Below are 26,416 nucleotides of genomic sequence, written 5' to 3' on the forward strand. Positions count from 1 at the left end.
CATATAGGATAGGTACAGTTCTATATGACCTATAACACTAAATTTAATGGAGAGAGAAAAAACTAATTTTACTTCACCCAAACACAGACTACAACATATTCTCATTTTCTCTCTCTCTCTCTCTCTCTCTCTCTCTCTCTCTCTCTCTCTCTCTCTCATATGGTTGGCGTATCTGTCAATCATTGCTCAAGGTCTCCCTCGTTTGACCTGTATTTTCTATTCTACTTCGCGTTTAGCCATGCGGGCAATTCGATGAGGGTAACACATGATAGGGTCGTTTCGTAAAATTCCGACTTCAATGAACTAATAATAAAATAAATATTACTATTACCATAACGTGTAACATTTGAGGTTTGGGTGGAAATGGTTTAAAAAGGAATCCACGTGCGGAAAAAAGTACACGGGGACCAGTCTGACGAAAAAAGCAACACGTATCCGGTGGGATTCCACTCCTGAGTGAAAGACAGAGGGAGACGATCGTGCAAGAGGGCGAAGGTGGCAAAAAGAGTTGCTCACAAGTGGAAGCGAACAGGGAAAGATTTTTTTCGGTTCTTACGTACGAATACGCATATTGTTAAAGGAATTATGAGGAACATTTGGATGATGGTGACCCTCGGCTTGACGGCTTTTCTTTCAGGGGAAAGGGTGAGTTTCTGCGAACAATGCCGAATTGCGTTTGGGTAGCTGGTGGTAAACTCTTCACATACCATGTTGGCACTGCCTTCCATGTTTGTCTACATATTATAGGTTAACGTTAACCTGTCTATCGTCCCTTACGGACGTCGGTGTGCCCTTTTTTCTATATTATAGCTAGCTAATAGTCTCAATGAATCGGTTATGTTTGGGGTAGATTTCAGCTATCACCGTATTAATGCCGCGTAGAAATGAATGTTGGGCACTGTGTTAGGATAACAACCTTATAATGTTAGCGTTTTGTAATATTTAGTCTATAGACCTGGAAAATGAATACATTTAACGTGAAGTCATAAAGAAAAAAACAGAGACAGCAACTTCCTAAACTTTTTAAATGCTTACAATGTCTTCATTAGCTGCTATACATTTTTCTGTAATGTGGGATAATTATCCGGAAGCTTGCTATGTTTAATATATACCTTATCGTTACTATTTTCAAAGCGAAAAATAGTACTGCTGTCGGGGTTGTCAGCGAGACGGCGGGTTTGATTTTCTCTTCTCTGTCAGTTGCTAGTTCACACCAGTAACTACATTTATGAGATGTAGCAGGAACTATTCCCCGCTTAGTCGACGTTTCTGCAATATTTTAAGTGCATTTTTAAGTGCACATTTACACATTATTTAATATTTCAGCATAATTGTAATATGTGGGCGAGAAAACGTCCTTTCTACTACGTTCTCGGACAGTCTATCCTGATGTTGCATTTGTATTATTAAAAAAGATTCTTCTGTCTTCTCATGTTTCAGTAGTCCTCATTTCATTCATTGAGGGCTGATTAAAAAAATAAATTAACTGATTAAACTAACAGATCATAGTTGATGATAACTGTATGTAGCTGAAATAAACGACATAAGCATAACTCTTTTTGCAGTCTAGGCTGTAATTGACCATTGAGATGACATTTTAAGCAACAGGGAATTTACACATATTCCCAGTGAGCCCTTACTGTTAGTCCCTACAGGCCCAGGCCAAGCATAAGTGGCATGGGGGTCCTCCCCTTTTAAAGGTGGAATTAATCTAAAGACGTGCTTTGAATGTTTGCACAATGTATTTCTTCACATTTAACAAACAGATCCTGGAGCAAACCAAATCAAAAGCAAATCCTGAATTGACCCGATCACAAATGCTTGAAAATCACAGATGATTTCATGTACCACCATGCTTGCACAAACACCTAAAAGTACAGAAAATACAATGCTGGAAATACAGTAAATAACAGGATTATAGCACATATGTTGTTGTTTTGGATGTGTATTTAAGCATATTAGAGTTAAAATGAATTTATGTTAAGAAAATGTACAGACTGAAATATTCAGAGCACCTTATGTCTGCAGAGTGGTGGCATGGTTACCAGTCAAACTGGAATAATGACGACTGTGGGTCACACATTTCAAGTAGACTGTGATTTGCAAACAAATTCTAAACTTTTGAAAAATTATATAGATTTGTCAAATTAATTATGCTCCACTGAAATAGATTAAAAAAGCATAATGATATGGTTTTGCTAATAAAAATGTAAATATTCTTGGGTACTCATAACGTTTGTGGTGCAGGGAGTAAACCATGCCACAAGGAAGGCCATGGCCTTTTGCCTTTGGCCAGCTGCAGAGGCCAAAAAATAACATTTTTTTCATTCATATTGCAGTCATATGTGCTATCTGGTACACCAACCCTGAGTTTCTGTCTATTTTGTACCAAATTTCAGTCTTACATACATGACATGGCCTGTCTTAATGTCAAGTCTCTAATATAAGCACATTTAGACTTTCCTGTTTACTGATGTTATATACTGTCACATTATATTTCATATGGTAAATCAAAACATAACAGGTTTCATAACATGGGTTACTATTCTGTGTTCTAATGTAATTGTGAAAATATCGAATGCATTTATGCTCTGGTGCTGTATTGTCATCTGTTGTGTACTGTGGTATTTTTGGCTGATATTGCTAGCCAAATATTATTTATTTGCATGAGGTCACTCATTATGACAGTTGGTGGACTTGACCCCCTCAGGTGAGAGTACTTCCATGACCAAGAGTGGAATTAAATGTTTTGCAGCTTCCATGCATTTACTGGCATTTTGTCAGGTATTTTAAACAGAAACTTCATTTTACCTCACTGAACGATTCCCCACTGGATGTTTGCTAGTGTTAAGCAGCTCAGTAGTAAATGACTGCACAAAAACCAGCACTGAGTGTCTTGTACTGCCTTTTGAACTGCCTCAAGCACCAGTGTAATTCCATGCTTGACTGGCATGCTGGTTTGTACTGTCTCTTTCCATTGATCAGAAGCTCAGGCAGCATGCTGTATCCATCTCAATGAAACCCAGCATAGCACATTGATTCTCCATACTGAGTAGCCTGTTGACATGGCAATTAAAGTATTCTGGCTGGAAACCACCAGGCATATCTACATGTTGATTATAGTTGATGCAGCTCAGAGAGCACATTTCTCCTGCTGACAAAACAAGAAGGCACCATATCACTGTTAATTCAGAATACATTTGTATCCTACCAAGAAGCTAATTGAACAATATTTAGACATTCTTTTGTAGGAATGCTTTTCGTGTGTGCATGATTGTCTTATGTTTTTTTTATTATTGGGATCTCATCCATACAAATCTGCTTTGTTGTCAGAGACAGATTTTTGAATCTGTTATTTGTATGGTGTCAGGAAATGGGGGTGCTGTCTTGTTTTTAAAATGGAGATTTATGCAAGGTCATTTCTACCATGACCATCTGAGGCACACCTCATGGGAATATCTGTAGAACAGAATCTGTACAATTCTTTTCTAGGCTAGTGACAGATTGATTTTTCTTCTTCTACTTTGTCAGTAGAAGTGGTGCTAATTACTGTTTTGTGTCACTGTTTCAAAGTGTCGCATATTTACAGCCAAATGAGGCTCATACTTACAGTGAACAGCTATTTTGGCAGCGGTAGCTCAGTGGTTAAGGTATTTGACTAGTAATCAGGAGGATGTCAGTTCAAGCCCCACCACTGCCAATTTGTCACTGTTGGGTCCCTGAGCAAGACACTTAACCCTCAGTTGCTCAAGTTGTGTTTAATCAGAATTGTAAGTTGCTTTGGATAAAAGTGTCAGGTAAGTGTAAATTAAAATGTTTATAGCAAAAAGGTCTTTGTCATTGTATCTTTTTGATGTCACTTCTGTCATGGATGTCTGCTCTTATGTCACTTATTACTGCTCACTTGGGATTAGTCTTTGGTTTAATATGTATTAATGATGAGGTAATGAACAGACAAAGGAGGGAGACAAACACTTACTGACTGCTGTCTCACCTCTTCTGTGTTCTCTACTTGTTCACCTGAGGCTGATTTTCCATTTTTTATTAGAAGCTGTTGGCTGTGGGCAAAAGTTCATATTGCCACCTTGTTTACTGCACTTTTGTTTACAGAACTCTCTAACAGGCAAGAGGTAGCACTTCCATAATACAATTGCATCTAGTAAGCTCTTTTTTTGTTGTTGAGGACTGAATATCCTACAGTCAGTGGTGTGCTGTAAAAATGATGTTCTTTGAACTTGCAGTGAGCAATCAGGGGACAAAATGAAGTTCCACCCTGTCTTTCTGACTGACACCTGAAAACTTCAGCTTCATGACATTTTAGTCGATTTTAAGGCTAAGGATTGGACATGGACACCAGCTGTTGTAAGTGCATCCTTTGATATGCGACATATATTATTTCCTGCAGTGTATTTTGCCTTGTATTCTTTTTAAGTGCTGGTAGTCTGTGATGGTGTAATCTGTAGAGGTCTGTAACTCCCCCCTGAGGGGCTAATCTTGTAAAAGCACTGTTTTCTATGCAGTGCAGCCCAGTGAGAAACAATGCTGTCAGTGGTTGGAGTCTCACTGGGAGCAGAGGAACACGGGGCCCCTCTAACTCTGGCCACTAAGTGATGTGCCAGGAAGTCGGTGTTGTCTTGGTCACATGGCCATGTTGTATGCTTGGTGATCTACTAAAAACCTGTTGGGCTTTTCAACAGTGTCATGTGTCCAGTAGTTGGAAAAGACATAGTAGAAGACTATGTTCTGCCTGACCTTTCACCTCTCTGACTGGTGGCACTGTCATGCAAGAAGTCAGGAGCCTACTGCACTGTGAACTGGGTAGTGGTAAATTAGGAGAAACATAAAAAAACATACAAATGTATACAAAAACTCTCCATAGAACAGCAGATCAAGTAACTTGCCACTTTTAGAGTAACTTCAGTTATTAGCAAATAAAAAGCATTTTACCCAGGGCTTATGTTTTATTTTAAAACATGGTTTAAAAAAGAAACCCAGATGTCAGGTGCAGACAAAGTCTTTAATCACAAATGTAAGCATCAGCAGATTCAGCATTCTCTTTGTATAGTCAGCAGTGTCAAGGAAGTATGATGATTGCCTTTCTGATGCTGATGCACTACAGGCAGTTTTCCCAGCCTGCTCTGTGTGTGTGCTCTTTTGGCTGACTCTTATCTTTCTGCAGCATCATAAATGGACCCCCCTGCCTGGGTTCTTGGGCTCATGAAGGAATCTCAGTGTGCTCTTGTTTTGTCATCAGCAGCTCCATCTCAACCCGATTGATTATTTCACTGCAGCTAAGCTGCTTCACTTTGCTATTATTATCCAGGCTAAGGTTACTCCCAAGAACAGCGACAATATTCCACCCCCCCCCACTTCACAGATGGAAAGAATGATGAGGGGTGGAGGGAGATGGGTCTAGCTAGACTCTGCTGACATTTGCCTACTGCTTGTTAATATCAGTAAAGCAAAAGTCTGCGTAACGCATGTGCGTTTGTTTTTAAGCAGCATGCCCTTCTTTTTGGCACTGTTTTACTGAGACTTGGAAGCAGTGTCGCTACGTGGTTGAAGTTTCGCACACCAGTGGGAATTCATGAACGGCGCAGTTAGAGTGGTGAACAGCCAAAAGTAGCAGCGGTCGATGGCTAGCACACAAGTGTTCCCTAAGCCTGTTGCTACAGAGAGGGTGAGAGTATTAGATCAGAACCCTAATCCTGTTATGCCACTGAACAATCCACTCTCATTTTTACTTTAATTTCACTTATACAAATGCATAGTTCCTTTGGGGATTAAGATTGAAGTACAGTGCTTTGGCTAAACTGGGGTGGGGGTTAGTGTTGGGTGTTGGAGGCATGGACAGGGGCTTCTTTAAACAGTCTGCTTTCTGCATCTAGGTTAAGGAGCAGGCAGGAGAGGCACTCTCTGGCAGCCTGGGCATTACATTAAGGGCATGGCATGTCACTGTCTCGCTGGGCAGCAGGGGCAACAGTGAAGCCATGTGCTGATGTGGTCATTAAATGACGCGACTCGGCTTACTGCATGCCGACGAATACTGAGACACGCTTGCTGACTCACTCGTTTGTAGTAAAAATTCCATTTGTGGATCAGAGGAATACGGTCCCCAGGCATTCTGAGCTTTGGCAGGGCGCTCTGAACCCTGTTTCAAGATGACAAAAATGAAATTGACTAATCTTAATTGAACACAGCATGCATCTAATTTGACTTTGGCCCTCCCTGTTGAGCCAGCATAAAATCTAATTCTCAGTTCTTTTGACATTTACTGCTTAGACAGTAAACTGACATACCATGATGCCACTGGCCAAGGATAACAGCAAGACTGTACAGTAGTTTCATAAAAGCATGGAAATGTTGACATCTGGTCAGTCAGCTTGTCCCTTTATGTGTTTTAAATTGCTATGGGAAATGCTATGGTACATTTAGCACATCTGCAGGCCCTCATAATTACAAGTGCTGGTTATTATGTCTCAAACACACCTAATTGAAATCTCTGAAGCAGAAGAATGCACTTTTAATGACTGGAGTTTCCATGCTTCTCAGCTGTCTGATCTCACTACCTTAGTAGTATCCATGTACTGGTTGTTGTATACTTGGCCTGTTTAACAAACTTCAGTTTATTTTACTGTCCAACAATTCATTAGAATTAGAATTGAAATTAATTTGTCTACCAGGTGCACAGAGGTAGTCCATGGAACACAGTCATCCTCAAGTAAATGCTTAAATCATTCCTCCATACTGTTACTAAATTGTAGTGCAGTCCAGTGGGAATCATGTGAAAATTGTATGTATGTATGTATGTGTGTGTGTGTGTGTGTGTGTGTGTGTGTGTGTGTGTGTGTGTGTGTGTATATATATATATATATATATATATATATATATATATATATATATATATATATATATATATATATATAAATAAATGTGTGTGTGTGTGTTGAGCTATAATCATGTGATCAAGTAGTGGAAGTGAATTGAAAACATAAATTTCCTTAAAAGTCATGGTTTTCTTAGAAAATATGAGTATTAAATGTCTGTCTCCACAGCTGTTTTGAAACATTGATTTGTAGAAGACTGACAGACACCATGACCAATGGATTTAAACTGTGACCACTGTGACCTCATACTCAAAGGGGGAATGCTTCATGGAGGAGGGCAGCAAAGGGAATCGCCCTGAAAAGATTAAACCGGAGGGGACATTTTGTTGATCTTGAATCATTCCCAGTTAAAAAGCATTCCATCCCCACCATAGTTTTGATGTGCTCGGGCGCATTAGTGTGGCAGTTCTGTGAGCAGGAGTTAATCTGGACTAATGCACTCTGTAAACACCCATCTCTGTACTGTAAACTCTGCCCTGATCTGCCTGTGTGTCCTCCAGGTCTTTGTTCTCTGTTTAACTGAGGAATGGATAGAGCAACTCCAGAGGAGATTATTGGAACAACATCTTTCTAGTTGGAATGACATTTACTTCATAGCTGTTATTTGCAACCCCTAAGCAGTTTATCTTGCAGTTAAATTTGAAGTTATGGGCCAAAAGCTCAGTAGACATTAAAAAGTTGGCAGCAAGTTGCCATTAAAGAGCGAGCTAGGTGACTTGATGAACATAATGAGATGACATTGTTTTATGGGTGTTTTGGCCTTTCAATGTAAATATGGCACAGGCAGGCACTAGTGTGTATTCAGATATGCTGCTTGTTTTGGTTATACTATTCACATTCACATTTACCATAAAGGGCGGAGTTGTACAACTCATCTTGTAGAGCAGGTAGAGCATAGAGCTAGAAACACCAATGTCATGGGTTTGAGTCACTGTACTATTGATAAATATGTCTCTCTAGATAAGAGCATCTGCCAAGTGCCACAAATATAAATGTCTAAGAAAGGTGAAAGAACTACCAAGCTGGTTTGGTGTTCAAGCCAGGGTTCTACAGTACACTTTCTGCCAAGAATCACTGATGCTCTTGACATAAAAATATAGGCACACACCGAACCATTTTCGAACAACAGCTTGTTTAGCCTTTTTATTACCAGTGCATAGAAAAATTGAAAAAGGATCCAATTACTATAATACAGTAATTAACCAACATTCACCTAGAGTACAATAATTGGAGTCAAATATAATTTTGATTTAACATTGAACAGTGCAGTCGAGGGCTACTGTGCATCATGTACACATCGTTACTATGAGACTTTCATTCTCACTGGTAGTTCAGTTCAGTTAAGTGGTTGGCAAGTAAATTACATTAATGTTAATCAACTGATGTTTAAGCATTAAAGCAATTTATTCATTAAATGATATTATTCTTTAAATGCTAGCTAATGTTTTACATGTTTTTATTCACACTTGATGAATACTCAGTAAACTGGTAGACTTCGGTCAAAGTCTCCAGTCGCACGCATACCCCTAAAAAAAAAATGTTCCATTCGCATTTTAAAAAAGGGAGGACCAAAAGTGAAGGAGGACTGCAAGCTAGACAAGATGTCAGTTACAGGGCATACCTCGAGCACTGCCTTTCAGTCAGCCATAGTGGATTGCTAGTGCTCTATTCTGAAATTAACGGCCTAATCAAGTAGTTTTTGTACTGACTGAAGTTAGTCCGTTTAAATACTGTCAGGTCTGGGATGTTTGTGTGATTTCCTGAATAGTGTCTAGGCCTAGTGCCTCATTGCTTTACTGTATGGTAGTGTGTTATTTTATTATTTTATTCTCGAACTGTTTCATTCTCTGCTCCTCACTGCTCCTCAATGTCTCCTTTTTGTTTTTACAATGTTATAAGTAAAGCTACTGCTGTGATAAATGTACGGCTAGTTTTATTTCTTCAAACCCAAAGTTTTAATGACTGCAAAAATATAAAAAATGGCTTTTATTCATGAAAAAAATGAGTTACTTAAATTTAGTTCAAGTAGAAATACCTGAAACATTTGGTTAAAATATGTATTTGTAAAGTTTTATGAAGGAATTTTATCCAATATTTTACTAGGTGGACTCAATGTTTGTCCTATGATATGTACAGGCAAGTTCTTGTATCAAGCACAGCATCCATGGTAATATCATCTAAGGCTGGAAAATTCCTGTGGTTCTGCTTCAGAGTAGCACATGTCCCTGAAAGTGGTAATTTAACAAAGTTAATTCCATGACTGTTGCCTGACACACATCAAATTTCTGCATTTGTTTAATGAACAAATGAGCATTATGAATCATTTATGGTTTTCAGTGTTTCCATGGACCAGTCAAAATTACTCTTATCAGAAAGCTCTACATCTCAGGGACCAATCAGTGCAACTTGCAGAGTGCATCTGCTCATATGGAGCCACTAAGGCGCAGGGTGAAGTCGAAGTGGGGCTGTGTTGTTTCTGGGATGGCAAAGGAAGACTTGAAGCCCTGCTAACTGAGTACATTCTTTCAGAATTACAGCAGGATGGGAAAAGAAAAGGGCTAAACTGTTTTACAGAAATTTTAAAGCTGTATTTAGCACTACAGTTTAGCAGTGATCTTTATCTATGTGATGAAGGACAAAGTAGGCAGTTTTGGAGCTGTGGCCTGGAGTGGGTCCCCATGGAGCATATGCTTTCTGTCCTTATGAACTCAGCAGTATCAAGTGTCTGCTGGGAAATGCCTCCATCTCTTGCTCTTCATCATGAAAGACTTAAAGCACTGGTAAAGAGCCTAGGGTTTGCTGAAGCTTAATTATTTACGTAAGATAAAATATGAATTTACATTTTGTCTGTATACATTTAGAACCCTATTGAGTTTCTGTCTTGGGGTGAGGCGGGGGGGGGGGGGGGGGGGAAATAATCTTTGGACAGTAAAGCCAGGTTTTAAAGATGTCTGTTATGGTTATGGTTGATCAGCTTTATTATTTTTTTCACTCAATGTAACTCATTTTTTTCAGTAATCTAAAGGTTTCAAGTTCTGTTGACACTAGGTTTTATTGTTAATTTCTCACATACGCAGTATTTTAACATTTATGGCATTTAGCAGTGACTTACAAAGGTGCTTAGTTGTCTACTCAGAAAAGTATCCTTAGCTACTATAAATATATTAAGAGTCCAAAAATACCCTTATATATGTTTAATAGTGAAAGTAAGAGCATTTCCACACGCACAATGCAAAGGGAACTCAAGGGATTGGGACTAAACAGCTATGTAGCCTTAAGAAAATCTCTTGTTAGTGAGGTTAACTGGCAAAAATGGCTTCAATTTGCTAGGCAGCATAAAGATTGGACTCTGGAGCAATGGAAGAAGGTCATGTGGTCTGATGAGTCCAGATTTACCCTGTTCCAGAGTGATGGGCACATCAGGGTAGGAATAGCGGCAACATTATGTGCCTAAAGAATGAGATCAGCTGACTACCTGAATATACTGAATGACCAGGTTATTCCATCAATGGATTTTTTCTTCCCTGATGGCACGGGCATATTCCAAGATGACAAAGCCAGGATTCATGGGGCTCAAATTGTGAAAGAGTGGTTCAGGGAGCATGAGACATCATTTTCATACATGGATTGGTCACCACAGAGTTCAGACGTGAACCCCATTGAGAATCTTTGGGATGTGCTGGAGAAGACTTTGTGCAGTGGTCCAAAGCTCCCATCATCAATACAACATCTTGGGGAAAAATTAAAGCAACTCTGGACAGAAATATTTCACTGCGTGTTGTACTGTGTATGACTATGTATGTGACAAATAAACCAAACTTGAACTTGAAATAAATGTGACATTGCAGAAGCTTGTGGAAATGATGCCAGAGAATGCGTGCCATAATCATAGCTAAAGGCGGTCCAACGAAATATTAGTGTGTGTGACCTTTTTTTTGGCCAGGCAGTGTATTCCCAAATGTGTTATTTGCCTGAGGCTGTTGGTTATACCAAAATTTTGGTATTTGTATTTACAATCTGGACATTTCCTTGGGGCATTTTCTCCCAATTTTCTCCCCAACTGTCCGAAATTCCCATTTCCTACTCAGAATCTAAAAATCCTGTTACAAAATAGCTGCCAGCCCAGGGATGGTTACTGGATTTCTGAATATTGGCCCATGGTTTAAGCGAAGAGATGCAGACATCTTAACCCACTGTATCAGTCTCCAGAAGTGGGGTATTTTTGTTAACACACTGTCCAGAGTGGCTTCTTCTGGCAGTGTTGAATCCTTCTGTTTTTGTGATTTGGCTGGTGAACTCCAGGGATTCGTGCTAATCTCCAGCATGTGCCACTATACCCCTCGTGACTTTTCAAACTGCTAATCTCAAATGTAGCTGTGTCTCTGTTTTAAGGGAAAGTATGTCTATAAGGCCAGATTTATGCTTTGTCTGTAGCATCTAATAGTCCAGTTTTGCAGATTTACCAGTTCTGTCACTTTTTGTATAAGTAGGACCACCCATTTGATGGTCATAGTTAAATCTTCCATAAGATTTTTTTTAACTGACTTATACCTGGGTGAGAGAAATAGGTAATGGATGGAACAGATGCTGTGGTATAAGTTTGATTATTAAAATGCTCCTTCTGTTTTCAGAATGGCAGTAACAGGTAAAGATAAGGCATGGTGTTTTGTTGCACAAATGGAAAATCTCTTCCCAGAACAGTAATGCTGCTAGTGCTACAGGTTGTGGATTAGCCCCACATAATGGGATCACAAATCACCACCTGGTACTTTGACCTGGGGCCTTTATCTCTCTTTTACTCTATTATTTTGTGGTTCACCTGCCAGTTCCAGTAGCAAAAAAAGGTGTTCATAGACTCTTGCCTCTAAAACATCAATTTAGACACATTCCATATTTGTCTTCTTGGAAGTTACTAGTCTTATGTCCACGTATATATGTTATTGAAAAACAAAAACAAACAAAACATTTTTTGCCTTCTTTCATCTTTTCATCTTTCTCTGTCCTTGTAGCCTTCCTGTGCTAGTGACCGCACCCCTCCCCCTTTTCCTAAAAGCCATTGCCCCTGACTCCTGGGAGTCCAGATCCTCTTAGGGGGAAGCTTGGATGGCGATTCATCTGTAGCATGGAGGATTGGAGAAGATCAGCAATTGAAGCAGTAAAATTGCCCCCAAAGCTTTTATCTCCACAGATAAGGGCCTTTTGCTGTGCCAAGTGATGTAAAGTTTTGGCAGGTCATCATTTTTTGATGTTTGGGTAAATGAATGGGAAAAGAAAATGTCCTGTGCTAGCTTAAACCCTATGAAAGTGCCTGGTGTGCACAACATTGATAATGTTCAGACATCCGTGTGACGTCAGTGGTGAGGCACCACTGCCCGTCTGTTCTTATATTGCCCTGGGGGTCTGGTGCAATCAGAAGGAGAACTCAAGGTTCTTTTAATGTTCTGAAAAGGACACTGTAGCACTGCTGTCTGCTGGCCTTTGGCCGTTCCCTGGTCCAGTCACTACTACCATGGTGAAGTTAATGAGCTGACACTTAAGAAGAGCTTCCTGCCATAGAGGGAGAAAAAGATCAGACTTGAGACTGGAAAAAGCATTTACAGGCACTCTGGCAGTGGTTGAAATCTGGATTAAATTCAACTTTGAACTCGCAGCTAATTTATACATCAAGTGTCCAAGTGTCCCATGGGTGGCTGGAGAAGGAGGGATGGGGGTGTTTGGGGGGGTGTTGGGGGTGGTACCCGGGTGCTTTGGAGCACAAAGCCCCTGCCCTTATGGTGACCAGGGCTTCACATTTAAGTCCAAAGAGTGCAGGAAGCTTAAACTGTTTGAAGTGAATGACATGAGCAGCATTAAGTGAGTTAACTACTGACTCAAAGTGGATGGTATCCATAGTGCAATGTCTGGTAAAGGAGGCTCACACTGAAAACACAGTGTCCAACACAGACCACAGTGTTGCATCCAACTATTACAGTGTTTAGATACTGTAATAGTTGGATGCAACACTTTTCTGCATCTTGCTGACCTATAACAACAACAAAACAAGAGAACATTTAACATTTGATTTATTTTGTCATGTTTCATTATAATCCACAAGTTTTTAGTTCATGTAGTGATTTTTATTCAGGATAAACTAATTGAGCTTTGTGTAGCTGACAGACCTGAATTTATTCCCCTGCTATTCATAGACTTATATATAATAGCCTGGTCTAAGCCTTGTGTATCTCTGAAGTTGAACATGCAGTCAGTTGCCTGGCACACATGGCCATGTGCTGCTCGAGGTGATTACATATGCTGTAAGGATGAGCTTCCTCCTGGTTCCTCCTGACATACCACCTGTGTTTGGAGAGCACTGAAGGAAATTCCAGACACGCTTTAGTCTGAAAGAGCGCATTCATCCAGAGAATGTGCTGGGCTAAGTCTCAGTTCCCTGGAGCATGTGAGGAAATGTGTGTTTGGGTTTCTCATGATGGATGTTAGGCTGTGTGTTCACATTTCTTTTTCTGATGCATGAATCTGCTTGGAATAATAAGGACCATTTGTGTACTTTTATATCTAATTAATTAGATTAATTATTGATAGGCATTGTTGACACTTATTTGAACTTTGGTCAATGCAAATGTTTAAAGCTTGAAACATTTTTCACAGTATCGAATAAAGATTATTCACCCGTGCCCACTGACCTTGAACTCTTTGAAGTATTCCTTTTTTAAAGATGCAGTTGTTGTTGAAAACCTCCAATGAAAAGCACCTACTTCCACTAAAAGGTTGCTAGGAGATTTCAGCCAGCCCTTTTCTGCATCTCCAAAAACCCCTGGAATGTTCACTTGTGAGTTCCTCTCAAGCATTTCTTCAGGAAGGAATGTCTTCCAAATGTGCATGATGTGCTGCTGTGCGGCTCTCAGAGCCATCCCGTGTCCCAGTGTTTAGGATGCCGTCTGCCTGAGGTGTGCTTTCTTCAACTCCCTGCCCAGCACGCAGTACTCTCGCAACAAAACTGTCTTAACAGCCCGAGCATCTGTTTCCTAAAACCTGCACCCCTATGCACATACAGCATGTTTTTTAGGCTCTTGAGAGAGTACTTTGCTGCATATGGTCAGGAGCTTTAATTTCCTGTCTTGACAAATGTTGGCATGCCTCAGTGTTAAACCTTGGATGGAAGGAGATGTGCAAAGTTCAGGATGGTATTGTGCAGAAGGGTGCAGTTCACATGAGCAAGGCCAGATGTGTATTCTACATCTACCTCCCTTCCTTTGCCACTGTAGCAAAACCAGAAGTCTGATTTGTACTCTGTCAAAATAAAGAGAGGGGCTGTTGTTTGGACTGTGAATTAGTCTTGACAGGAGTTAATCTCTGCTTAATCAGATAATTGTGTTACTGGTCGTCAGTTTTAAACTTTTAAGGATTGCGCATTGCCAAATGTCTGTTTATTAAAATTGCTTTAGATAAGTTTTGTTATAATTGTGACATGCTAAAATTAATGTAACATGAAAATTACAACACTGTTCTTTATGGAATAAAGCAGTAATTATTATGTAATGTCATTACGAACATTTATGAGAAGAATTAAGGCCTACATTCTGTCTTGGTGACTTGGAGCTTGTTTTTGTGAAGCCTTGGAGAAGCTATCTACCCACAGAAACAAGTGTGTTGGGTTCACATTTGTTCCTTGGAATATTAGCCCATCCCACTATGTAGTCTACAGCAATAAAAGAGTTTGAGATTTTAACAGAAGTATGGAAATGTAGAAACCACTATTGCCATGTGTTGTTTTGAAGTCACAAAAGTCTTGGCTTTTGTATGACAGTATGCAGAATAACAGAAATCATTGCTCAAGGTCATTTTTGAGTTGTTGCTGTGAAGCATTTGTGTGATTTATAGATTGGGTAAGGTCTAATCTTTGGAAAATTAGTGTCAGAAATGACATGATTTGATGAAGTATTAATTGTTTTGATAAATGTCATAACTTTAAGATATAGGGTCAAATGCACTGGCATTCATAGCAGGGTAATATGAGACTAGCTACAGAATCCTGCACAGTTCTGTTGCTGCATTAATAGTGGTAATGTTTATATTATTTGTTCATTGTCATTCAACCCTAGAAACTGGGTGGTTGAGGGCAAAGAGAAACCCACATTTTCGGTTACTGATACATCTTGAACTTATTTCCTTCTTTGACTCAAGGTCTTTAGGATTTGAGGCTTCGGAGAGAAGCTTTTTAAAATGATATCCATGCGATTTTCCCCGTGGGTAACCCCAGTGGGGCCTCTTGTGTCTGCTCCTCCCAGTCTGCTGTAACCGGAGGAGACAAACCCGTTGCGCTGCAACAAATCTTTAAGTATTTTTATTCAAATCTTGACAAGTAGGGTGAAGCCCATTTCCCAGTGTATAGCGTTTCACAGCTTACAAAGAAATCTTGGGTTTCCTGTGTGTATCAAAAGCTGCTTAACTGTGTAGAAGAATCACATTGCAACCATGATCCACTTTGGAGCTATAGGGAGTCAAGGAGGAATGAGAGCAAAGCCCCATCACAGAAGCCCTCAGGGTTAGATTAAAGATGTCTTGAAGCACTATGAGCTAAGTGCTTTAGTGCCATGAGGCCTTTTTGACAGTGACAGTAGGCAGTTCAACATGTCTGCTTATGAACTGTTTAAAGCCAAAGCACTTAATCATTGCCACAAATCATCATCAGTGAAATGCTGAGTCATTGCATTGCTTAAAGCGGCTGCTTTTAATATAATGCACGTTTATCAGCAAAATTCATTCTGAAATAGTTACATTTAGTTTAATTAATCTGCAAAGTAGCTAGTTAGCTTTTATAAAATGAAAAACCAGCGTTGATGTCTCTTTTGAAAATACTTAACGTTTGGAAAGAATGGTAAATGCATATATAGCCAAATGTTCAACATATTAATGTGATTTTATTTAACAATTTAAAGAAGTGATACTGCAGTGCTTATTGATTTGAATGAACAGTCCCAAAAATGCAGTAAACACAGATATAGATAGGTCCTGGTGTGGATGACAAGGAGGTAGATTTGATGGACTTGTCTCATTGTAGAGCCATCAGAATAGGAGCATGGCTGCACTTGATATAGGTGCATGGGAATTTTTTTTACAGTATGGGTGACTGGGGCATAAAGGTGGAGCTCTGCTTGGTAACTGTGATTATTCCTTTCAGCTTTATTCCCTATCATACATAGACAATCAGATATGGTAGCCATTTATGCAGTCAATCAACTCATTACTGTGTAGATGATAGATTCCAAGCTAAAAAACAAATTATTCTCGCATACGACAGTTGTCCTAAATGAACCACATCGAATGGCTGGTTATGTCATATTGCATCACAAAAACCAAGGCCTTGAGGTTGCTCAACTGTTTGTATTCTGTATCACGGTAGCATATTCTAACTCTGTATTGTTGGTGTAACTACAGTTATCGATGTCCATTGGAACATTATTGTGCATTTCTGTTTGGACTTGTTTTCAAAGTAGGATAGTTTGGAAATTAAATTGAAAGTCTTCCTTTCAGGGAGCAATCCTGGACAGAGGTCATAGTGGCAGCATGCATTGTATGATCCTGTGCTGTGGATGACTCAAAATAATATATTTAACTTTGATTATGGTTTTCTCTGAACTCTGGGCTTACACACTTTCATATTTTCTTTTTTAGACCTTTGCAAGAACCTAAATCAGTAAGATCAGGGAGTTATGTTCCTTTCTACTTCAGGGGTTTAAACTTCTTAATGACACTAGGTGGTTTCTTTAAAATAAAATTGACACGTTTGTAAACGTAATTCTGTCATGTTGGTGTAACTGTTTTGAGTTCCTTTGCAGAGAGGAAATATGTGATTTTACTAAAAAGGTTAACCATCTGTTACATCAGTGTTACTTGGTCACCCACAATAACACGTATGTAATAAAACATCTTATATTTTAGCTCATATTTCTAATAACAAGGAAATATGAACTAACAAGTCTGAAATCATCTTCAGAGTTTGTCTAACAGCACAAAATCCATAACAGTTGCTCATGTATACATACATATATATCTATGTATGTAGAAGCCTAATAATAGACAGCCCTTTGGCACTGTTTAAGGAGAGTGAAAAGCCAAGGTATGTAATCTAAGATAAAGTAGTGCTTGCATGTTTAAGGTACTAAATCTGATGAATAATGTGCATGCTTTAGTATTCTTTACAAGGTTAAAAAAGCTGCGATACGGTCTGCTGGTTATAATTCTAGTTCTGATTATTCAATCCTTTGAGAGAGATTAGCACCTTATGGCCCAACAAACACTTAGCAAGTTTGTGAACATGTTTTTGCAGAGCCTGTTAAATCTGCTGCATACAAGAATGCCACAACTGCCCCATATCTCATAACAGAAAACTTTAACATTGCTATCATATTGGATGTCCATGTGCCTCGAGCCCTGCAACATAGTGCCAGGCTGCTCAGGTGCATTGTGCCACCTGAGAGGACTTATTGTCTGCTGAGTTGACACGTGTGCCGAGCCTCTACGCCCATTGTGCTTTCTGCAGCTCCTAGGACCCATGCAAGGACCGCACAGCACCCGTTGCGAGCACCCGTTGCAAGCACAGGATTTACTCCACTTACACTTGCAGGCCTCAGCTCACCTCTACAGTTTCCCCTCAGAACTGGATATTTAATGTCAGCACTTTGATCCTCACCTTCCAAATGAGGGATTAGAACTACAACTCAGGCTCATTTAGGCAATTAACTATCATTCCACGCTGCTTTGATCAGTCTAAACCAGCTTCAGAATTGTACTTTATGAACAGCCCTCTCTGTAGGCAGAGGAAAGGGCCCACGTGCCTGACTCAGCCTGCTCTGCTGCTCATGACTTGGCTCATGTGCTGCAGATTAGCTTCATCTCACTTCATGAATGATGTCATCACATAAATGTCCCCCCCCTTTCTGCTGTTGGATGGGACACAGTAATTCGGGGTAGGGCTTTTCTTTGATTTGTGTCCACTTCCTGCAGAAGCCCCCCAACCTCCTCTTTCCCCTCGCCTCTCTGAAAGACTATTAATTAGTTTCAAATTACAGTTCCCAGCAAAGCAATAAAATATCAGGCTTGGAACAGTGTGGAGTTCATTATCTCCTCCCCACCCCTATTTTCTCAGACTTCAATGCTAGAAGTTGCTTTGCAAAGATAGAAGTTACTTTTTTAGTCTCCTTCTGTTAATCTCCACTTTAAAGTAATCCAGTAAATTATGGGTGTGACAGGAGGTGCTGTTTCAGAGGGATACTGCCAGAAGCACTCAATTGAAACTCTCTGTCCTCCTGGATAGACTCCTGCCTATAACACACTATCCTTACATGTTCTGTCCACACAGCACTCCGACAGGAGACCTATTGACACCGTTTTTCTCTTCAAAGGTGATAAAGTTGACCTCATAAACACACTGTGGACTGATGGAACTGTAAGGCTCTGTAGTGTTGACTGAGGCAGCAGTATTGATTTGCTGTAAAGATCTGCTCCTTACTTGCTTCATAGACAAACTCGCAGTCTTCAGCTCTTTGTAATTTTGGGACTATGCTGTGTTTTATTGTTAGCTAGAGTGAGACTTGGAGACTGTGTGCTGTCTGAAGAGAATGCAGTCTGGTGGAATAACTGAGAAGGACAGTCCTTCAAGCAGCATTTGGTGCATTTGGTTCAAATGAATGGACATTTTAATTACCTGGAATGGAATGAAGCTAGCACAAGGGCTTTAGGCATCTCATGTTTCTTCCACTGAGTTCATTTAAGGTGCTATGGAAGGCCTTGTAGGATAGTGCATGAAAGGCAATAAAATGATAAGGAATATCCATCTGGTTATCGTCACCCTCCTCCCTTCCCTCAAGTGTGCACACAGACACATAGAAACACACAGGAGGGTGACGCACATGTTTTCTAAGAGGTGCGCTTTTCTTCCTGTTGTTGGTGATTAGTATAGCAAACACGTGATAAGTTTGTGTGGGGGTGGGATGGATACTTCTTCAGGCTCAGTGGCCCTTCCCCCATTTCTGCTCTGCCCCCACCGACTCTCCGATCTGTCTGCTCCTGCAGTTGCTTATGGCTTATGGCTAACCGCACACCACACTTAAGGGACCCATTCTTCTCTTTCAAAGGTTGCTAGGCATGAATGTACAGTTTGACAGGCTTTTAATGCAGTAACCTGTAGGCAACAGGCATATGCTCTCTCTCTCTCTCTCTCTCTCTCTCTCTCTCTCTCTCTCTCTCTCCCTCTCCTTCCTGTCATATTGCTGTTTCTCTCTTCTCACAAATCCCTGCATTGTATCTGTGTCTGCGGCATGTTCGCAGTGCAGATATGGCATGCCTTCCACTGGCTGCTTGTTCATTAGTCCCAGGCAGAAGTATCTCCCATACTCCTGTGTTAATGGGTGGGCACTCATTACTGTGGCTTCCTCGTCAGCCTTGGTCCCTCTCTGATGTTTGTTAGGGTCACCAGCTCAGTCACTGCCCTTGCATTCCAGGCTGATGGAGCCTCACGTATGCTAACTCTCTTGGCTCCAAGATGCTATGCAGAATCCTGTGAGAAAGAAGTTGCGGATAACAAATCTGCATTGAGGTTCCCAGGTAGGCCCAGCTCATCAGAGGCCCAGGTTTGGCAGGAGTTTAATGACACATCCGGATATGTGGGCGGGCATTAGAGTTTGTTCGTGAGGCTGTTTGGGAGTTCAATGGTGTGTGGGAGTGTGCAACTACAAATTGGGGTTGTGGGTGGTGACTGGTGTGGGGAGCTGTTCTTTCCATCTGCGTATTGGCAGCTGTTTGTTCCAACACCAGAGCCCAGCATTGAAGATCAAAGGGAGCTGGCAGTTAGGCATATAAGGGGCTGCTTTGTTGCTTGATGCACTGTCAGCTTCAGTACGTCCCATTTCAAAGTGAAGAGATAAAAGATGTGGCTTTTCTGTTTAGATATACACCGTATGCCTGAACCTTTATGCAGGATTTACAAGTTTTTACTGAATGGAATGTTCTGGTTCTGTTGGTTAATATCTAATAATGGTTATGAATAATAATCTTTTTTCTGTACAACCTTGCAAACACATTTATTAGACACTTGGGTATGAAGAGGTACTAAAACCCTTTTATCAAGAAAACATTTAACACAATGTTTGTGTGAAGTATACATAATTATCTGTGGGTCTTTGCTGCTGATTTGGATGGAATTCCACATCTACTATATTATATTGATTCAAGTGTATTCCTGAATTGTTTAAAGAAAGGAATATGAATGCTGGAAAAAAGAGGTTAAGATAAAGTTGAACAAATTCCCTCTTTGATCAAAGTCTTAGTGGGAATGGCATCCTTACAGAAGTCAGCTTTGCGTTTGAATGAGCTTGTTATTGTTCCCCTTTCACCAGGTTTTCTCTGCCTCCCTGGTACATTGTTAACAGAAGGAACCTTTCTCAAAATCTCTCTCTCTCTCTCTCTCACACACACACACACACACACACACACACACACACACACACACACACACACTCTCTCTCTCTCTCTCTCTCTCTCACACACACTCACACACACACACACACACACTCTCTCTCTCACACACACTCTCTCTCTCTCACACACACACACACACACACACACACACACACACACACACACACACACACACACACACACACACACTCTCTCTCTCTCTCTCTCTCTCTTCTCTCTCTCTCTCCCTCTTCACACACACACACACACTCTCTCTCTCACACACACACAACACACACACACACACACACTCTCTCTCCTCACACACACTCTTTCTCTCTCACACACACTCACACACTCACACACACACACACACACACACACACACACACACACACACACACACACACACACACACACTCTCTCTCTCTCTCTCTCTCTCTCTCTCTCTCCCTCTCTCACACACACACACACTCTCTCTCTCACACACACACACACACACACACACACACACACTCTCTCTCTCTCACACACACTCTTTCTCTCTCACACACACTCACACACTCACACACTCACACACACACACACACACTCATGTAGACGAGCAAACCATACCCACACTCATGTAGACGAGCAAACTATACCCACCAACACACAGAAACCCTTCAAATCCTTTTTATCAGCTGTACATTGCCAACAGTTGTTTTTTTTTTTCTTTCTCAGAGACAAGTGGAATAGCTTGAGCTCATTGACTCTCAAACTTTATCTGCGGAGCAGACGAACAAAAAGGCCAGAATCTGTGCTATAAACTAAGGCCACCTCAGCCACACGGATACTTCCAGGGCTGATTTAGAGCTGCTATTGTGCGTCTTTTTTGTAGCACTGCATCAGTATGGAGGCAATGTCTGCAGCAGTGTGAGGCTGCATGTGAATGGAGGTCGTCATGGAGTCCGCAAAGCAATCCTGCAGTGAGCAGAGACATGCTGCTGGTTCTCATCTGTATGTCCCTGCATGTAAACAAGACATGGCATGTTCACATATGCCTGTCTCCTCCCTGAAATACCTGCCCACTTTGAGCCCTCTTTGGAATGAACTCATTGGAACTGTGGTCTTTGAGTTATTGGGTGCATTGAAGAGGCCAGCTGTTGGGCAGCTTTATATTCCCATATTGTCAAGTCTCCAGTTAGTCGCTGACATTTCGATAAGACACCTGCACCACTGGAAGACAAACACTGGCTCATCCCGGGGACTGGTGCCAGCGGCCTATGGGAATGGGAGGTGGGATGTAACTCTAAATTGAGAGGGAACATGTGTCACTGTTGCTGCCGGTGTCTGAGGTACCAGGGGCAAGTGACACAAGCACAGGCTGTCTAGAACAGCGGGAATTTGCACTGTAGCATGCCAGAGAGAGAGCCAAGCCTCTTATCAACAAGCAGACCTCCAGCGATAAGCCAAGGCTCACAGAGACAAATGCACTTTATTCAGCCCCAGTTGTGACTCAAGCATAGAGACAATATCACAGTTTTAATATGTGATACTGTAGCTAGATACTGCAAGTCTTATGTATTATTGCAGGTGAATGCCCCAGGGATGTAGAAAAACCCCCCACCAAAACCATCAAATGAAAAGGCATAGTTCAGCACACTGGCTGTATAAAACCTCTTCATTGAGAAGTACTTTTTAATCTTCCACTGGCTCACAACCAGAATGAAATCTTGAGCTGTGGGGGAAAAAAAAAAAAATCTTAAAACCATTTTTTCTTCTGAATGTTTAAGTATAATGCTAAAGGTACTAAATCTGTGCTGTTTCCCTCAAAAGATAGTGGCCTCAGCAGCTGCGGATGACCTGTACCTGGAGCAAACAGGTTCTGGAGCATATCCCGAAGATGATGATGACTTCAGCTCTGGATCAGGCTCGGGTAAGATCTCACTGTGTGATGAAATGGCCTGTTCTTCACCAAAAACACCAGTGTTTGTGTAAGTCCCGATTAATGCAAATAAGATTTAAATCAACATGTCAGGTATTAATTCAGCATGGGTTCTGGGTGCTGCACCTGGTGCTCAGACCACTGGGCTGGTGTGCTGTTTGAGAACGATGGTATGCTCTCCAAGAATGATGTTACACTCCATCCAGGTGCAGGGGAGGAGGTGGAGCAGGCAGCCACGGTGAACACACTGTTCATAGCACCCAAGGCAGAGCCCACGCAGGACACCACCAAAGACTTCACACCCAGAGTGGAGACTTCCACTTCCCAAGAGCTCTCAAGAGAACTGCCTAGGAAACCTGTCAGGACCGAGGTTAGTCCACTCACACAAATGAAATTCATTAGGAGTGGAACTTGTGCACTTAAGTGTATGTGTAGTTTATGGATAGGGGGTGTTGTGTAAATCTAAGTATGTGTTATATCTCTGTGGAGATTCATCAAATTAATCCAAATTCATATGATATTTTATAACACTGTTATAGAAACAGCATAGTGTAAAACTGATTAAAATACCAAGCTGTGACTGCAGGATTTATCACAGTGTAACATGACATGATATCGATCATGATGTCAGTGGTTCCTCTGTCTCCTCAGTCCCTAGCGCCTGCCACAGAGGATCCACACAGGAACCCCACCACCAGCTCACCCCAGTCTCCCAGGGAGCCCTATGAGGTGCACTCTGAGAACCTCTTCCAGAGGACCGAGGTTCTGGCAGGTATGTAGGCTGAGTTGGGGCCATTTTGTTTGGAAACTGTATTTCTGCTTTTGTGTTACTTCACTTTTACCAAGTATGCTTTCTTAATTATAATGTGGACAGTAGGCTAAGGTTCTGAAGGTTAAGTGCATGTTTTAAAGGACCTTGCTCTAAATGTTATCATGATTCTCATTTTTTATTTCTAATAATTCGAGATCATGCACAAAGTGGCACTATATTTCTGAAGTGCAATGTGAAATGTTCTTGAGTACCCAGTTTACTAATCTTTACAAACCACTGTGAATGAGAGAAAGTAAGAACGTCTCCAGTGGCTTTCAAGGTAATATTGCAGGATTTAATACTCATGCATATTTGGCAGTTTTGTAGGGTGGATTTCCTTCAACTTGACCCTTAGCTGCGTCTCCATATTTCCTGCTTATTTCCCTTCCCTCAGTGATGGATGACAAACACATACAGTGCTTGCTTCACATAACTGATCAACACCCTTGAGCCGTACATTCACTGGGGAAATATTAATGTTGAGTTAACTGCTGTGTCTGGGTAATATCCTGCACTGAGCAAGCTGCAGGATCATCCAGGGAGCATTTACTGTGCAGACTGACACAGACTGAGACTATATGTTGTCACCTATCTATTCTCCATGCCCCTCTAGCTCCATTGTGGAGGTCTTTTATCCAATTAGGCAATTAGGTGAGGCTTACCTGAGTGCAGTCTGCTCTTTATGGGCTGTGGAATTATGTGGGAAAACGAGAGCCTGGTCGCATAACACCATGGGAAGATGGTTGTCACCAGCTTAATAGTTAGGGAGTGTATGCAGCAACCATTAACTTCTCCTTTATCTCCTACCTTGCAGCTGTCATTGCAGGCGGAGTTATTGGCTTCCTCTTTGCGATCTTCCTCATCCTCCTCTTGGTGTACCGCATGAGAAAGAAGGATGAAGGCAGCTATGACCTCGGGGAGAGGAAGCCTTCTGGAGCAGCCTACCAGAAGGCTCCCACCAAGGAGTTTTACGCATAGACTCCCACATCCTACTCTGTCCCACAAGTCAAGCTTCACCAGCCAGAATGACGGTCTCAAATCGACAATGACAATGATGATGATGACGGCAAACACATTCAAATAAAACAAAATTGAGGAACATGAATAAGAGGAAAGCTTTTGCATAGAGTATTGTAATTAAGACCTTGTCTTTCTAATGAAAAGCAAAGCAATGCTCATTTTATGGTAATTCTCAGTGTATTTAAACTTTTATTGTGTATTATTTGAAAATGCTGAAAAGACAAAAACAGTCTGTAAAGGTGAGGAATCTGCATATTTCTTCTGTCAAAGGCGCTGACTACTTTTTAACTGTAGCAGTAAGTATTTGTAAAGAAAAAACATTTAAAGTGGAAAAAATGGAATATAATTGTTCTGTATCAATCTTATTTTCATTTCCATTATTATTTTGTCCCAGCATATCTAATGTTGATCTTAAAGGTGTATTTCATTAATTTATCTTTTTCTCTGGTGTTTAAAAATGCCTTTCTATAGTTTTCATGGGGCACTTTTTGTCTCTGAATTAACATTTAACCATCAATGTAAATGTTCTCCCTTAAGGTTACAATGTTTATTATTATTATTATTATTATTATTATTATAATTATTATTATACTTGTAGCCTTGGCAACAATGTGTACACAATTTACAAATGATTTTATTCCCTCTTTGTGTAGCTCTAGCTTCCTATGTAATATCTCTTTTTGCCTAGTTGGTAATTGGATTTAAAGGTATATAGCTGGTGTGTTGTTATTGAATTAATTTGACCTCATTTTACTTGGTTGGTGCTTATCAGACATCGTGGTTGTTGCATAGTCGATGGTGTTCATCACTGCTATTCTGGGAAGAACCCACTGCATGCTTTTGACACCACAAGGTCTCAGTTTCAGTTGTCATATCTTTTGATGCCTGGATCCATTATGATTTTGTCTTGGGATCTAGTGGATTGGGATTGAATTGCTTTCTGGCAGAAGGAAAATGCCTGACAATACTCCAGAGTCTGTCTGCCATATTTGTTATGTCTGTTAGAAAAGTACATATTTGTATTACAGACAGCTTTCCCATGACGTGGGTGACTGATAACCATTGTGTTATGCATTTATTCAGAGTAATATGCTAATGCCGCTGTGGAAGTCTAGGCTACATATCCCCAACACACTTTCTTCAGGTTGAGCTTCGGCTAAGCAGTCTTGCCTTCTGTCCCCTGCCTTATTTGTGCCCTCTCTCTTGGTGTCAGGCCTTTTGGCTTTGGAATGTCCTTCAACTGCCTTAAGACATGTAGGCATCCAACCCAAATAAACGTGGGTGAATATGTTTTGATGGAACCTGTTCTAATTGGGTCTCCAAGCTCTTCTGGGACATGGAGTTTTTGCTTGGCTCCTGTTAATCTGGTGCTGAAGGCTGGGTGCTCGTATGAAAACAAAAGCCAGTAAGGAGCTGCTTCTCTCTCTTTCCCAGTGGGAGGGAGGTGAATGTCTTATTTGCACTCTGTGTCTCCCTCTGATCCATATGGACTAGATAGGACATGAAGTCACATTTGAGAAGGCAACCTGAATGAAGAGGCACCTCCAATTCCCTCTTACTGAACTCCATCCATTCATACCTCTAACTTCCCTTTCTTTTGTACCTAACTGGATCAAAGGATGATACTGCAAAAAAGCAAACCCAAAGACTCAGAGGATTCCTGTATTGCTGTGTCATATTCCCTTCACCAGTTTTGAATTTTCACTTTCATTTGTTTTTTCACTTTTAGTCCTTTTTAAAGACCTGACCATAAAGTCCAATTGCTTATTCATATATAAAAATATCTAGAGCTATATAGAATATTTTATACATATATATACACACACACATATACATACATATAGATACATATATATGCATACACACACAATTTTTATATATATATATATTTATATATATATATATATATATATATATATATATATATAATATACACACACATATATATATACATAAATATATATAAATATATATATATATATATATATATATATATAAATAAATGTGTGTGTGTGTTTTAAACCTTCAAAGTGCCTATCATTTGGATGTGCTTCTGTATGTCCTTGGTTGATGGCGGTATGTACATGAGAATGGCCAGAGTGAGCGGTATTGTATAAGCACAGCTGACTGTAATGGTGTAGATTTTTTTTTTATTTTTAATGTTTTTTTTTTTTTTAGTCTTATAAAATGCCGACAGTATTGTACCTATAAGTTGAAACAACACTACTGAATAAACATTGTGGCCTAATTATTGACCATTTCTTTTGTTTCCTGTGCAGTTGTATATACAGTCTTTAGGATTAGTAGAATGAAAAT

At 40.4% G+C, this 26,416-nt stretch overlaps 1 protein-coding gene across 2 annotated transcripts; it reads left to right on the forward strand.

Moving 5' to 3' along the window:
• Window positions 1-194: 194 nt before the first annotated feature.
• sdc2 (syndecan 2) lies at window positions 195-26,348 on the forward strand. Of its 2 annotated transcripts, none has more exons than XM_081699887.1 (5): window positions 195-645; window positions 22,161-22,260; window positions 22,482-22,639; window positions 22,921-23,041; window positions 23,895-26,348. In XM_081699887.1, the coding sequence occupies exons 1-5, from the start codon at window positions 586-588 to the stop codon at window positions 24,056-24,058; spliced, it is 603 nt and encodes a 200-aa protein (XP_081556013.1). In that variant the 5' UTR covers window positions 195-585; the 3' UTR covers window positions 24,059-26,348. The 2 variants fall into 2 exon arrangements, with proteins under 2 accessions (XP_081556013.1, XP_026887915.2); XM_027032114.3 differs by having other exon boundaries at window positions 203-645; window positions 22,476-22,639.
• The last annotated feature ends 68 nt before the right edge of the window (window positions 26,349-26,416 follow it).

The sequence above is a fragment of the Electrophorus electricus genome, chromosome 2 (assembly GCF_041902795.1).
Source record: "Electrophorus electricus isolate QZ-2024a chromosome 2, ASM4190279v1, whole genome shotgun sequence".
In the NCBI taxonomy this organism is placed as follows: Eukaryota; Metazoa; Chordata; class Actinopteri; order Gymnotiformes; family Gymnotidae; genus Electrophorus; species Electrophorus electricus.

Coding starts and splice junctions, on each gene's coding strand:
- sdc2 (XM_027032114.3), top strand. CDS start 586: ATGAGGAACATTTGGATGATGGTGACCCTCGGCTTGACGGCTTTTCTT. Junction 646..22,160: donor CTTTTCTTTCAGGGGAAAGG/GTGAGTTTCTGC, acceptor TTCCCTCAAAAG/ATAGTGGCCTCAGCAGCTGC. Junction 22,261..22,475: donor CAGCTCTGGATCAGGCTCGG/GTAAGATCTCAC, acceptor CACTCCATCCAG/GTGCAGGGGAGGAGGTGGAG.